The sequence below is a fragment of the Drosophila mojavensis genome, unplaced genomic scaffold, assembly GCF_018153725.1.
Source record: "Drosophila mojavensis isolate 15081-1352.22 unplaced genomic scaffold, ASM1815372v1 contig_231, whole genome shotgun sequence".
Classification (NCBI taxonomy): Eukaryota; Metazoa; Arthropoda; class Insecta; order Diptera; family Drosophilidae; genus Drosophila; species Drosophila mojavensis.
The window spans coordinates 5554574-5569253 of NW_025318772.1; the positions used below are offsets into that span (position 1 = coordinate 5554574).

General features: G+C 42.8%; 2 protein-coding genes and 1 long non-coding RNA gene across 4 annotated transcripts; 1 reads left to right on the forward strand and 2 right to left on the reverse strand.

The window, feature by feature from the left end:
- Positions 1–32: 32 nt before the first annotated feature.
- On the reverse strand, positions 33–3744 carry LOC6575063 (glutamate receptor ionotropic, kainate 2). Its single transcript, XM_002001047.4, has 14 exons — positions 3490–3744; positions 3241–3401; positions 2959–3181; positions 2510–2902; positions 2292–2455; positions 2004–2234; positions 1744–1947; positions 1601–1685; positions 1262–1538; positions 1005–1206; positions 724–949; positions 552–664; positions 339–488; positions 33–291 (listed from the first exon to the last, which is right to left on the reverse strand). The coding sequence occupies exons 1-14, from the start codon at positions 3590–3592 to the stop codon at positions 121–123; spliced, it is 2703 nt and encodes a 900-aa protein (XP_002001083.1). The 5' UTR covers positions 3593–3744; the 3' UTR covers positions 33–120.
- Positions 3745–3908: 164 nt separating this feature from the next.
- LOC6575064 (neprilysin-4) lies at positions 3909–11934 on the reverse strand. 2 transcript variants are annotated; one of them, XM_044008129.1, is made up of 5 exons: positions 11543–11934; positions 6320–7965; positions 5216–6224; positions 4739–5155; positions 3909–4193 (listed from the first exon to the last, which is right to left on the reverse strand). In XM_044008129.1, exons 2-4 carry the CDS (start codon positions 7958–7960, stop codon positions 4830–4832), a joined length of 2976 nt encoding a protein of 991 aa, XP_043864064.1. In that variant the 5' UTR covers positions 7961–7965; positions 11543–11934; the 3' UTR covers positions 3909–4193; positions 4739–4829. The 2 variants fall into 2 exon arrangements, with proteins under 2 accessions (XP_043864064.1, XP_043864063.1); XM_044008128.1 differs by lacking the exon at positions 11543–11934 and having other exon boundaries at positions 6320–8363.
- On the forward strand, positions 8374–13829 carry LOC116804455. The gene is made up of 2 exons (XR_004364421.2): positions 8374–8623; positions 13506–13829. It is a non-coding gene; the product is annotated as an uncharacterized LOC116804455 (long non-coding RNA).
- The last annotated feature ends 851 nt before the right edge of the window (positions 13830–14680 follow it).

Genomic DNA, 14680 nt, shown 5'->3' on the forward strand with positions numbered 1-14680 from the left:
TAAAAAAGCTTTTAATTCAAAAGTTTATTTAATCATTATTACGATATTATCAAGTGAGACAATTTACAAAATAATTAAGTATATAGTTTGAATTCTTTTAATTAAAATTTTAGTCTGATCTTAGTCTTCATCGGGTAGATTATTCTCCGAATCAGTTTCCAGAGAGTCTATGGACTGTGAGGAATTCCGACTTCGTGAATAGACCGACTGGGCGCTCTTCAAAGCTCGTTCATTTTCCGCAAAACTGACAACAATTTTAAACTCCTCAGCAAGCGCATCGCAGAAGGGCACCTGTAAATAATAAGTAGAGATAGTTTCCTAAAAAGCATCTAACTTACCTCATAGAACTTGGCTTTCTTGAAGACAAACAAACACCAGTAGAAAAAGGAGATTATAAAGGAAAACAATGAACCAACGATAAGCACAGCGTAAATGCCACTTAAATTTTTCATGCCCAATGCAGAAGAGCCCTCGTCGTCGCTCTTGTCCTGTAATAAATGATAATATGTATCATACTTATTTGAAAGAGTGCTCAAGCATTGACAACTTACGCTGCAAACACCGGCGCCTATTTCATTCCACCATTTGTTCTTTAACCTAGCCAAGACGCCCTGTTCCTGCAGTTCGAGTAGCGCATTGTTGAATTTATCGCGATAGGGCCAGTCTAGGTAGGATTATTTTAGTTTACTTTTAGTTTAAGATCGAATTCTAATCTGTACTCACTCTTGGGCATTGCAATGCCATAACCCTTCTCATCCAGCGCCTCGCCAATCTTTTTCAGAGTACATTCCCTCACCGTATTATACTCTATAGACGTTGATTCCATGAGAAAAGCATATTTTGTACCCGCCTTGACTTTATCGACACCCGCTTGATTGGTTTCAGTAAGCATCTCTGGATGATTGGTCATGTAGGTATTCATTTTCATGTAGATCGGGTCTTCGGACGTCTGAATTACGGCAAATAAGCATTGATTACAGATACCCTCCTCGTTTACTACTTACCAAGAAAAAATTTCTCGTCGAGCCGGTGCGCTTTGCACCATATTGAACATCGTCTTTATTCTCTGCTAGATCTTCAACGCTGTTAATTGAACTGGACGGGTTTTCTATGGTCAGAAACGCAGCTAAGTTCGCAGTGTATGAGGATACCATGATCAGCGTAAAAAACCACCAAATAGCTGATATTGTGCGTGTGCTCAGGGCTCTGTGATATGGAAAAATAATTCATACAAATTATTTGTAAGATTTTATGGTAATACTTAGGTGCGATTTCGGAGCCTTGCTGAAGCAATGCGCCTGTAGTGAACCACAGTGAATTGTTTATGGTGAATTGATTCTCTAGTTCTTCCGGTTCTTCAATACAGGGATACGGATTATCCCATTCGGAAGGGGAGAGGCGGCCCAGCACAAACAGACACAGCGACACGCCTAAGTACGCTATGCCCAGGTACAGCCAAACCTCCTTAGAAAATGGGTCCATGAATGAAAAGATCTCGGGCTCCGCCTTTTGGGGTTTTATATATAAAATGGCAATACCTTACCACCAATTAAATATTAATTAAAATCATTTTTAAAGCATTATTTTCAATCTGGCTTACCTAGGTTCATAAATGGTATGGAGAAGTCGATGGCTTCCTCTCTTTCTGAAGTGATAGTCAAGTCTGTGATGGCCAAGTCTGCATGCTGTTAGAGATTGTCGATTAATTTATAATCACATAATCACATAGTGAATACTATTTACGCCCTCAACGATTTCCTTGAGCATTCCTGTTGTCATGTTTGTGCTCTTATTGAAGGAGCCATAATCGTTGCCACCATTGTGAAAGGTAAAGTTGAAGCCAAGTTTATCAGCCAGCTCCTTAATTAGATCTATGCCATAGCCCTCATACTGATCATTGCCAATCAGAGTATTAATGCTCTCCACCAGACTAGCATAGGGTTTGTTCTGTATATGGCAAAATTTTAAGCAGGGGGACCATATGAATATAGGGTTTAACTTACCGGGACAGAAATAAGCACTTTAAAGGTTTTATTCACCAAAGTATTTTCCTCGTTCTCATTAAGATCTATTATTGGTGGTGGTCGCTTAAATTCAAAGTCTTTCCCCTCCTCCCAGGTGCCCACCTTCACCAGACCCACGGGCTGCAGCTCGATCACATCGAAGCTGAATCTCTTACGCATATTGCCTTGAAAAAATATGCGTCCCGTGATTGTTTTGTCCAAAATGTCCAGCTGTACAATATAACGATCAATATATCAAAATATATAATTTTTTAAAAGCATTTTTACCGATCGCATATAGTTCTTAAATGTGGAGCCATCCGGCTGAACATTATCATGATGCTCAGAGCAATTTAGCTGCTGCGGCTGGTAGGGCAAAAAGTTGGTGGTTTCGGCAATGACGCGCACTGCATCATAGGTTAGAGCCATGGCCAACGTTATGGTGGAAGAGCCTACAATCATTGAATTAAGTATGAAAGGGAGAATGGGAGAAACTCAGATCTTACCATTGTTCATGGGCTCACTTTCGCCTATCTCGTGTTGCAGTGTTTCGACTAAGTCACGCACCTCTTTCTTATCTGGGTCAAACATGCGTATGCCAGTTATATTTGCCTCACTGTATTTGTACTCCTCCAGTTCATAGGTGTGCAGATCTAGATTCCCCACCAAATATGTGTAATCCTCATTCATGATGCCCACCTGCTGTGCCTGACGCAGCAGCTCGGCCACGCCCTCCGTTGAGCCCACAACCACGATGCGACTATCCTCCGATTTGCGGATGCGTCGCAGTACCGCCTTGTAGTTGCCATTGAGATTGAGATCGTAACGCATCACTTTGATGACTGGTCCTTTGGTGCCATACAATGTCATTAGGTGATCCAGTATGGTGAGGTATTCCGCTGTAAGCAATAATAAATTATCAGATATATTCCGAGAGAAAAGGCATTTGTCATACAGGACTCGTAGCAGAAAATGAAGCGGGACCATCCGAACTTAGTGATGATGTCGAAGAGAGCATGGGCAATGTCCTCCGGATGCGGATACAGGTTAAAGCCATCGGTTTGTGGACTCAATGACAGGTGCGGATATATGAAGGGCACATCTTTGGCATCGCAGGCATTCAGTAGATGGGCAGCAGTATGCCTGGCAGCAGGTCCAAATACGGCGCCCACCCCATTCTATAGCATAGTAACGATTTTCATTAACATTCAGCAATTCTTGTTTACTCATTTCTCACCTGCATTAGTCTGCATAGTTGCTCAAAAGCATGCACAGAGTTCCCATAAGCCACTTGCTCTGTTTCACCCACCAGTGGGACGCTCAGGTCGCTGTTAACCACGGCTATGGCATGCTCGAAAGTTTGGCGTATTCTATCCGTGGTATCGTCAGTAATTAGACCTGCGCGCCGTTGATTGATTGAGTCAAAGAGCGATGAGTATGCGAGAGTGTTTGAGTGGAATGTCTGGTAAGTTCTCTGTTAGCTTACCGATGCGTATGGCCTGTCTATTGGAAACTGCATAGGGATTGCTGCCGTAGCCATGGACTGCACGTGACCACAGAAGTACCAGAACAGCCAACCAAAAATGCATTTAATCTATTTCTATTAGTTAATTTTGAATATTTTCTTTTGAATAAGTAAGTGTTCTGTGTCTATTTTTGATATATATTTGTTGTCTATATATATTTTTGGACAACCAACTCAGACGTGAGTTGCTCGGCGATCCGTCCCCTCTGAAGACACTGCTACAACTGAAGAGGAATATATTAGAAAATATGCTCAAAAGTTTTCCAAAATATTTGTTTTCTATGAAGCTTGAAAGCTGCAAAGTTTTGGAACTGTTGCCAGTGTTGCGTAGTCCCCATATATGTACATATATTATAATAGATAAAAAATAAATTTCTTGATTCGTTTGTGCACATATTGCTACTGTTAATATTTTATTCGAATTATCACAAACATAAATAGTTTCAACTAAATTATTGCAATTTAAAAATATAGTTAGCAAAATACTATAATATTTCTATATATATATAAAATAAAATCATAAAGTATATCATACTTTATTTTTTTTTCTTTTTGGCACACTTCGGCTTAAATATCTTTGGTTGAATACACTTGCGAATATATATCCTGGTAGTTTTAGTTTAATGGCAAGTCAGGTTTGGGATAAATCCGAAAATTAGCGCCTTCTGTAAAGTGTAAAAGGATTTAGCTTGCGATTAGGTTCACATTTAAATATCCTGCTCTAGCGAAACTAAGATCGAGTTTCACACATTGCGAAAACTCTAATTATTTATAAATATAATTGTATATTAATTACATACATACATATATAATTAATAATAAAGTATAAATTCGTACTTAAATAATTTCTAAAATTTATGTGTTGGCTTGCTAATTGGAAAGACAATTGAAGAAGCTCACCACCACAAGAAGGAGAGCAACAGCCGCATAGGGAGGCCATTGAAAGCAATCCAACTAGTGGGCATAAATCACCATTAATTAAGGGAATGTAAATTGTGGCGCAACGGGCCCAACTGAAGTGCGACGTTGTCGATGACAGCACCACAACAAGCCCATCTTCAATGGGATAAATGACAGTTGAGAGGAAGCTGGCGAACATCAAGCGCAACTCCCAATCAAGCGGCTCCGAAAGTGGAGCGATTCTGAATGTGATGTGTCAGCATTGGAATGTCTAGTGCTAAGTGGTTTTATTTATTGATATAATACTTACAATTAAAGTTAGATCCAACTGGCGTGTGCTGGTTGGTTTAGGAATGGATCGTTCGTAATACTCTTAGGCTATAGGAAACAATGGGCTTCGGCTACCAGACACTGCACTTCTTTTGGGGATTCATGGGCGTGCCAGCCGCGCAGTTGAACTCGCGTGCAAAGTCGTATGAGTTGGAGAGGGTGCCGATGACACGATAGCGTCCAGGGCTATGTATGGCTGTGTTTAGCTTGTTGCGTATCGCCTCCGGTCGCATGGCGCCGCACCACACCTGGCCGAAATTTAAGAAGAATAGCTGTGGTCCGGTCATATTTAGTCCCGGCAACATCTCATCCTTGGCCTCGTTGGGGTTTTCATTTAACCAACGCATGTAAGCGTGAAAAGCTTGCCGCAGTCCTCCATTGTCCGCAATATTCTCGCCTGAGGGGCAGATGACTGATGAGCCATGCAATTAATTGGATTACTGGATTTGTGGCCTACCTTGCGTGCTCTCGCCATTGAGAGCTATGCCCACCTCCTCGACCGTATAATTGCCGTACTGTGAAATGATACAGCGGGCGCGGTCGTCGAAGCCGCGAATAGACGAGTCCGTCCACCACTTGTGTATGTTGCCATTGCTATCGAAGAGCCGGCCTTTATCGTCGAAGCCGTGGGTCAACTCATGCCCAATGACCACTCCGATGCCGCCAAAGTTGAGAGATTTGGGAAAATAACGATGATAGAAAGGCGGCTGCAGTATGCCAGCGGGAAACATGATCTGATTTTTGTTGCGGCTATAGTAGGCATTAACAATAGCCGGCGCCGTCTGCCAGTTGGTTTTGTTGACACGCTCGTGTAGCTTGGCCTGCTCCATCTTGGCCGTGTGCAGCAGCACATTGAGCGTGTTCTCAAAGTATTTATCTGGATGTATATCGATACCAGCATACTTCTCGTTCAGCTCCTCGGCATTAAGTATGAAGTCCGGATAGCCAATCTTAAGGGACATTGCATTCACCTTCTCCTCGGCCAACAGCTTAGTCGTCTGATCTAACCAGTCTGTGGTCTTCAGTATGTCCCGGAATGCCTGCTGCAGCTCGTGGGTCATGCGCATCGTATCCCTCTTGCTGTTGTCATCGAAGTACCGACTCACAAACATCGAGCCTACGGCCATGCCCATATTCGTGTTCACCTGTGCTATGCACACCTTCCACCGCTGCGGACTCTCTTCGCGTCCAAAGAGCGCATGGTAGAAGCTCTGTTTGATGTCATCGAAGCGATCGTCAACATTGTTGATGCGATGCCGTACAAACCGCCACATCATATAGTTGGCCACTGTGCGGGGCTCCGTAACGGCAAGCAGTGCCACCAGCTGCTTCATGTACTCCACCGCATAGATGACCACCTGTTCCGTCTCGTTGACGTTGCGTCCCTGAAGGGTACTCAAGTACACAATCCAGTCAATCTGTGGCACCGTCGCCTTCAGTTGCTGTAGCGTCATCCGTTTGTAGAGCTGTGCACATATATAGATAAGTTATAGTATTATTGATAATGGAGAACAGATTTGTAACGTTTATTTTGTTTTATTAACTTTACTGTGATATATACCTTGGTTACATTGAGTCTTTGCTCCGCTGGAGCTGTAATCGCTGCCAGCCTTGTCTCAAAGGCAATTAGTTCGGTGGCCGTATGAACTGCATCCGCTTTGCTGGCGCCCAGCTTGTGCATCACCTCGGACATGTAACGCTGGTAGGCAGTCAAATACTTGGCATTGCTCTGCTGCAGAAAGTATTCGCGTGTGGGCAGACCCAGCCCGGTTTGATCGAACTGTATGATATTCTCCTCAGAGTTCTTAATATCAGCGCCCACCCACTGTACGATAAGAATATCGTTGTTGTACCGACGCAGAGTGGCGGCTAGTTGCTGCCAGTTGAAGTGGGTGCTGCGCCAATCCGGGTCAAGGACTGGCCAGCCGCCTAGCTGCCGAATAAGCGAGTGCAGCGGGTCTAGGCCGCGACGATTGAGCAGCTCGCTGTTCACGCATGACTTGTATAGATTCTTTGCCTTCAGTTGAGCATCGTGTTTGGGTTTTAGGAACTCCTTGGTAGTCACTTGCATCGGTGTCATTTCCTCCTTGTACTTGTCCTTGTCTTTCTCATTGTCCTTGTCCTTAATATGTATCGTAGATGACGCCGGCGTATCCTGCTCTCTGTTCCTCTCGCGCACTGGCTCAAAGAGTCTCTTCCGCTTAGTGGCATTGGTAAAGCGTTTATAGCGCACCAGCACACGATTCAGCAAATGCCGCCGATGGACAATGTGCCGACGCAGTCGCTCAGCCTTAAGCTCGGATGCCTGATCCGTTTCTGGCTCCTGCTCGTTTAGTTTGAATACGTTTTGCCGCACACGCATCTCTGAATTTGGTGACTGCGGAGTCCTCTCAAGCAGATTACGCAGCACTAAATCCAGACTCTCGCGCAACATCTCAAAAGTATCGAAGCCCGCCTTGTCCTTAGGTATGGGGTGCAGCCTCTCCCAGTTACCGCAGGCAAACTTGTAAAAATCCACGCACGGATCCACATGTCTGTTCATGTAACGCTGCATGGTCTTCGACTGGGCTTGACGTATATCCTCCCGAGTGCCCTGCTCGTTCCAAAAAGACTGCAGTGAGCTCTCAATCAACTCCGCTTCCAAATTATCCACATGCTGCTCCTGCTGTGCTTCACGTCGCTCCCGCACTGCCTGCCGTCGCCGGGACATGTACTGTCTCTTATCCGGATACCGTTTGGGTGTGCTCTTCTTGCGGCTGGTGTCGAACTCGGAGCCTTCATCGTCGACCACAGTGTTCCTCTCGGTGTCTGTCATTTCGTTCTCGAAGCACTCGCTGGGCATTGCGCCAATTACAGAGCCATGGGGTAGAAAAGATGTGCGGGCATCTTTCATTAAAATGCTGCGATCCTCAAGCTCTAGTGTCTCGCCATTCGCATAGCGATAAGGCAGACAGCGTTTGGCTTTCTCTGCTGCGTTCAACTCTATCTGGGTACGCTTGGCGTGCGGCAATAGAAACTCATCATTGATTAGGTCATTGTAGGTCTCGCCCTCCGGCAGCAGCGACTCGTAGTCCTCCAGGTAGCCGGGCACCGGGATGGCAGCTTTGCGTTGCTCGCGTACGCGTTGTTCGCTTAATTGCAGCGCTTGCAGCATTCCGTCCAGCCGCAGTAGCAGCAGCAGCACCAATGTCAATGGCAGCATCACCACTGGAATCAGTAAGAGCAATTTGCAACAGGTTAGACCGGGACACCACTGTACGCGACCTGTTTGCTGATTAACCCCTAGCCCCAACTTGACGCGACGCTCGGTACGAGCGGCACGCGGATTTGGCGGTGGGTGCGCACCGTGCACCTGCACCAGCGTCAGCTTCAAGGGGCTGTGGCGACTCATAATGCACGTTTTCAAATATGTTTAATCAATATGAAAACGACAACGAATAGTGCCGAATGGTGAGCTCAGGCCTTTATACTTTAATTAAACGCAATTTTGTTCGCGGCGCAATTGCGAAAGAATGAAAAGCCGCCAGCTAAAGAGCCGCGAATCGAGAATCGAAAACCGAGAACCGAGAACCGAGCAACGCGAACCGCGATCTGATAGCCGAGAGCCGCCAGCAACGAGATAGAGTGCGGGCGCATCAGTCGCGCGCGCATTGCCTACTAAAACTGCTAGCTCCATTTGGGGCTGTCCAGTGCGCCGGTCAAGCTGGACGTAATCACGGCGCGCGACAAACAATTGAATGAAGACGACGATGGCAGAGACGACGCCGACGCCCACAGCGCGGCGCTTAAATCAGCCCCTCAGCAGCATAGCACACAAGAAAAGGAGATGGCGTGAGAGACGGAAGAAGAGATAGAGATAGAAGAGGTAGCGACGTAATTGTGATCTGTGTTTACTGTTCAGCTACTCTATGTATGTGTGTGTGTGTGTGTGTTTATGCGGTCTGCTACTTCCATTTAGTTTGTCTGTCAGGCCGTAAACCCAAGTAAATATTGATCGCTTGGAGTAACATTAATGTTCTACCGATATCAATGGGTCTTTGACCTTCTGCAATTGCTTTAACCTGCAGCAGAGTCGATCGCATTGCCATAGTCCCAGCATTTGACCCATTAACCTTATTTGGGTGCTTACAAATCGACTACTTCCGGTTGTATTAATGTGCGCTAATGTCTGCTAAACAAACAAGTTTTGCACAAGCAACAACAACAATCATCATGTGCTATCCATAATACAATATAGCCATTACCAGAGGCAGCTGCAGCCGTTGCAACAACAAACATATCGTACTGAAAATTAGTGTCATTATCACTAGCACACACATACTCACAGTTTGTACATATACATTCATACAATCTGTGAATGGTGGCACCTCAGTGCTGACCTCCGTCCGGGTTCAGCTTTGAATTGGGTCTAAATTCAATCAATTTAATTTAATTTCACAAAACAATTGGACGCAACAGACAGCCAAAGCAGGTTAAACTTTGTGCTTCGCTGCGCTACACCCTACGGGGTACGGCATATAGACAGTGACAATTGTTGAGTAGTTAAAGAATTTGTGTATACATACAAACTGTCGCCATAAATCTGTTTAATCAGTCCAACAGCGACTTGGTGCCCTTTTTATTTTCTTTTTTTAGGAATGCTTCAAGTAAACGTATATTGAATAAAAAATAAAAAAAAAGTGTTCTGCTGAAGTATTTATTTTAATTGTATTAGTTAACTTTTCGTTGAATTTAAAGAAAATCCAATTTACATTAATCTCTTCTAGAATTTCAGTGGAAAAAGTCGTGGCAAAGCGAAATTCTATTACCGTGCGTATACGTAATATTCATCATGGTTGTTAAAATGTCAAAAGTATTTACTGCTTATATACATAATCACTGGCTGCACACACACACACGTATATATACATTCATTTATACACACGCAAGTTACTAGTTAAGTGAATTTAAGCTACTTGCGAGGCGAAAGAAAACTTGTCAGTAAATTGCCTTTCGACATCATTTTGGGTTTGGGTTAGTATTACAAGATTATGCGGATAATTGTTGGCATGCGATGCCATCTAATATGGCGACACGCAGCTCATGCTCAACAAAACAGTCCACGCTGCCTCGGACCCATCCGCACACACACATATACATAGAGATTCAGCACATTCACGTTCGCATTCGCAGAGTACAAGCCTATGGACACTTTTTTGTTGTTGGGGTCCACTTCGCCATCTCGTACCGCACGAATTTGTGCTTCATGAACAGCAAACACGCAAATTAGCTTGAGTGTGTCTTTGTGTGTGTGTATGTAAAATGAGATGTACTTGCATGCAAATGTGTGGATCGGCCTTTTTATGCGTGTGTTGTAGGGTGCATCTGTAGTGGTGTTCACTTGAATTGCCGTTGGTTCGTATGCTAATTTTAGCCTTAAACCTTTTAATTAGCGACTATGACCGAGATTGGATAACATGTCAATTAAAAAGCAGATACACACACAAACACATACGCAAATACGTGGCATGCACTGCATAGCATATTTGTTGTTGCGGCTGGCGCGTGCAGCTGCAGTCTGCGGGTCTAGAGTTTATATAATTGTCAACCTTATGGCTTCTAATTGCGTTTGACCATCGGACTCATTTGATCTCTAGTTCAAGAACACAAACTGTATAGAACTGGGAGAATATCTCACGTCAGGTTGTGCGAAAGGTAAACGAACCATTCATGAATCAGTTATTCAATTTGAGCGTGAATGAGCGTCGAATGAATGAACACCGAACTACTATAGAATCTTTTCAGTTGCGCGTTTAATCACAAATGAGCTCTCTTATCAGCGCAATACTTCCCCCTACAATAATTGGCAGTCAGCAAGTCTGATGAGCCGAACAGTCACAGCAGGCAGAAAATTAATTAATAGGAATACAACTAAGACGTATGTGATGTCTGTTCTTATCTGCCCTAAACTAGTCAAAGTGTTTGGCATGTGCAGCTTCCCTGAATTATACCCTGTATTCAAATAAGTAATCTGAATGGTTATTATGAAAATTTATTTACCAGCATGAAGTAAACGTATTTTGTGTAATTGCTTAATAGGCAGCTTAGTCGATGTAGCTCTGTTCGACTCTTTGTTTGGCTATCTGTGTATGAGCTCGTCATTTTCAGTAACTATAAGTTCTCGAGACTTGAAATTGTAGGTCGCTGTATGAAGCGCGCAGATGTTTGTTTAAAGAAATCGATAACTATATCCGTTTTCATAATATCGAGGTAAAACATTATTATATGAAATCCTTTTATAGAAATATACAATGTGAGTCTGTGTAATGAATAAAGAAATGTAACAGCTCGCTTTTAATACCCTTCCCTTCTAAAAAAAAAAAAAAAAAAACAAATATGTTTACATAACGTCGCCCATGTAACAGCACAAAAGCAGTCTCTGTGTCAACTGCGCTGCTAGCGGAGAAGTGTAATGTTATTGGAATCTCGCTGAAGGGTTCAGGAGATCCTGTAGTCGAGCCGTCTCGACTAAAGCTGTCTTACTTGATTTTTTTTTTTTTTAGCATATCACGATATGATCAATGCGGATATGAAATTTCTTGCTACTTATCGTTAACGACCGATTGGGAATGATGTTCATGTTTGTAGCTATGCAACTTACAATGATGCAAAATTATTTGCACAAAACCTGTTTTCAGCACTTATTGCGTATTTAGTCAAAACGAAGTTGTGTCGGCTCTAACTGTAAGAACTGAACTCTGATCCGAGAACATGGACTGAATAACAGTTAAGGAACAACACTTACATTCAAACTGTGGCACACTTGAACTTGAACAGCTTTCCAGTTGCTATTGACTTCACGCACTTCATGCAGTTTAAATATTGTATCGTGAACCGAGTATTTTTTGCTGTCGATGTTGCTGCTGCTGCATCTGCCTGTTAACGCCTTGGCAGCGAAGTAACGAATGCCTTACCGGCCTGACAATGATGAGCGTTGAAGGCGAAATGTTGCTGGCCCTTGATGTGACGTTCTGATGGCGGAATAATGGTAGAGCTGCTGCCAGTATGTCCAGCACTCAGCGCTTTGCTGCTACTAATTTTAATTGCCGCGAGATTGCCGCTAATTGATATGTCTAAAGCAGCGGGCGCATCTGCTTTGTGGGCGCACTCACAGTGAAAGCCAGATGGGAACTCGACTGTGAGCATATCATCAGTGTTTCTTAACAGTTATCAGTTGACTTAATAGTCAAAGCTTAGTCTGACAGCAAAGTGCTTTTCAATTAAAACAAAAGCAAGGGCGAGTACCAGTACGAGTACGTGTACGACTTTAATAAACAATTGTTTTTGCTAACTAATTATTTACAGAATGATTTATGGGAGTGTTTCAGTATGAAATTAACTGTCATATCGTTTAAGTAAAGTAAAAAAGAATGAACGAGCTTGTACGTACATATGTGTGTGAGAGGGAGCGAGTTTGGAAGAGAGAGAGAGAGAGGGAGAGAGAGAGAGCGATAGTGAGAGATTTAAGGAAATAGAGAGAGAGAGAGAGAGCAAAGCAGAGAGAAAGAGATGAGAATCTATCGGTCTATCGAGACAATAAGGAGAGAGGGAGAGATATGGAAATAGAGAGATAAAAACAATAACAAGTTGAGAGATAGAGAGATACAGAGAATGCGAGAGAGACTAATGGACACTGCGATCTCACGAACTCTGATTAAATCAGAGCATAAGCCTTTTGCAGTTCATGACAATCAATTGTTATATGAGAATCGTGAGCTTAATTAAATTCTTTTCACAACAAATTAAGCGCGGGTTTTCGACTCCAAAGTGCGTGCAAATAAATTGCATTTTGACATTCGAGTGGTATTAATTACCATAAGCACCATAATGTGGATATTAATCATTGGAATTGGCGTTGTCTGCGCTTATGTACTCGATTAATTGATTACATGAGTGATTGAGCTTATTTGTTGTCAGGCTTTGACAAGAACATTTCAATTTGTATTGGCTGGACCACACCTGATATGTCCATAGAACATTGATATGCTATGCTCAAAATGTTTTTATTTTATTTATTATTATTTACACCTGCTGGCATTCAAGCTGTTTGCGAATGTCGTCATGACATGCCCCGCGTCACGCTCCCAATTCAATTGCGATAATGATTCTTAACGTATTTATTCAACACATTAATTTGTTTATTTGTTATTTGTTCTTGTTTGCTTTTGAATTATATTTATTTTGATTAGGTAATTTATTTATTAAGCATTCTATTGTAAGCGTGTGTGTAGGACTTCTAACTGGGTTTGAAGCATTTTCTAAAGCGCTGCCCTGAGTAAATGTTTTCATTGCAAATAACAAATAGCAGTAGGAGGCGCCGTTTATATTTTCCCGTTTTTTATGGTTTCCAGTTCCGTTTAAAGCAAGCATATTTATGGAACTATTTAACGAGTATATGTATGCAGGTGTAATTAAATTGACGTTCTTCGACTTTGATTGATATTGAAATATTGGCTATGTAAAAAGCATTACACTAAAATTAACATGTAAAATACTAAAAAAAGTTAATAAAAAGATATACTGCATTTATATATTTGAAATCATTGCAAAAAATAAATTAAATGTTATTTTTGCTAATGGAAAATGTAATGTAAACGTAATTTATTTCAAAATAAAACATAATGGCCAATTAATTATCTGGGTATTGGTTTATTCGCTTGATTACTGCATTACTGACACTCAATTTGCTTTGTTCGATTTCATTGCAGATATTCCACTAATGCACCCAACTCCCCGGTTGCTTTTCAAATCGTCGCTCCATTTTAATGGCTAATTATTGGAAAACCAAAAGACAGCCATGCCAGCCGGTGGAAAGTATTTCGATTAGTGGCAGATACAAACCAAAATCGTTGGCCAGCCACATAGTTAAACACTGTCCCGATTTGTGGGGCCGCTACAGTTGGAGCTGCCGTAGCCTCATTGCGGATCCAAAAATGGTCAGCGTTTTAATACCTGTGCATAAATCTTATACTATCGATCATTGTCAAGTGGCTAGATAATTTACAATAAATCTGTACAGTATTAGAATCCGACATGGTCGGATTGTTTTTCTTGTTGTTGGGCGGTGCAATCAAGAGCTGCCACAAAGCGAGCAGCATACAACATAAATTAGGATAATTACAATTGCACCCACAAGTGCCATTCGAGCCTTGGTAGTAGCAGTTGTTGTTGTTGTTGTTGTTGCTGTTGTTACTCTTGCCATGGGGCTAGCAAGAATTTTGATTGCATAAACACCATCAAAAGCAATAGCAACAGCAACAACTCGGAGTGGCCCAATAACATTTGCCGCTAAAAGTTTATGGCAAGCGAGTGGAAATGAAAATCCATTGGGCCGCTGCCACCGCCACATTTGAAAATTAGCCAAAAAATGTGCAAACCATGGCAATTACAATAACACCAACAGCAAGCAGAAAATAACAAAAACCAGAGCTGTAAAATCAGGCAATGAAGCGAGAGGGTGCCAAGTGGAATAATCGCCATGGTGGCTCAGGCTTTGCGGTGGGTGACTGGATGCAAAAGTCGACAATTAGGAGCCGCCGAATTTGGCCGCGAATGTTTGGCAACTCTTTTGCATACCGGGGCATGGATTGAGTTCCACTGTCTCCACAACATGTTCAGTTAAATTAGTTGCCCAAGCGCAAATTTAGTTTAGCAACTCATCGGCTGTAGGTCGGTTGGTGCATGCTGTGTGGCTGTGGTTGCCGGTGGTGCAGGCGTTGCCGTTCCTGCTGCAATCGACCAACAGACCAGACACAACAAAATCAATTAAAACGAATCGCTGAAGCAAAGTTCCACCGGCTCCAACGGCAACTCCAACTGTCAGCCAACTGCCAGCTGTCGACTCGTTCATCCGTGACTTTGCACTTTTACGATGGCAACGGTA

Coding starts and splice junctions, on each gene's coding strand:
- LOC6575063 (XM_002001047.4), bottom strand. CDS start 3,592: ATGCATTTTTGGTTGGCTGTTCTGGTACTTCTGTGGTCACGTGCAGTC. Junction 1,207..1,261: donor GGCTCCGAAATCGCACCTAA/GTATTACCATAA, acceptor TCCATATCACAG/AGCCCTGAGCACACGCACAA. Junction 665..723: donor TGGCATTGCAATGCCCAAGA/GTGAGTACAGAT, acceptor AATCCTACCTAG/ACTGGCCCTATCGCGATAAA.
- LOC6575064 (XM_044008128.1), bottom strand. CDS start 8,149: ATGAGTCGCCACAGCCCCTTGAAGCTGACGCTGGTGCAGGTGCACGGT. Junction 6,225..6,319: donor AAAGACTCAATGTAACCAAG/GTATATATCACA, acceptor ATATGTGCACAG/CTCTACAAACGGATGACGCT. Junction 5,156..5,215: donor CAATGGCGAGAGCACGCAAG/GTAGGCCACAAA, acceptor TCTGCCCCTCAG/GCGAGAATATTGCGGACAAT.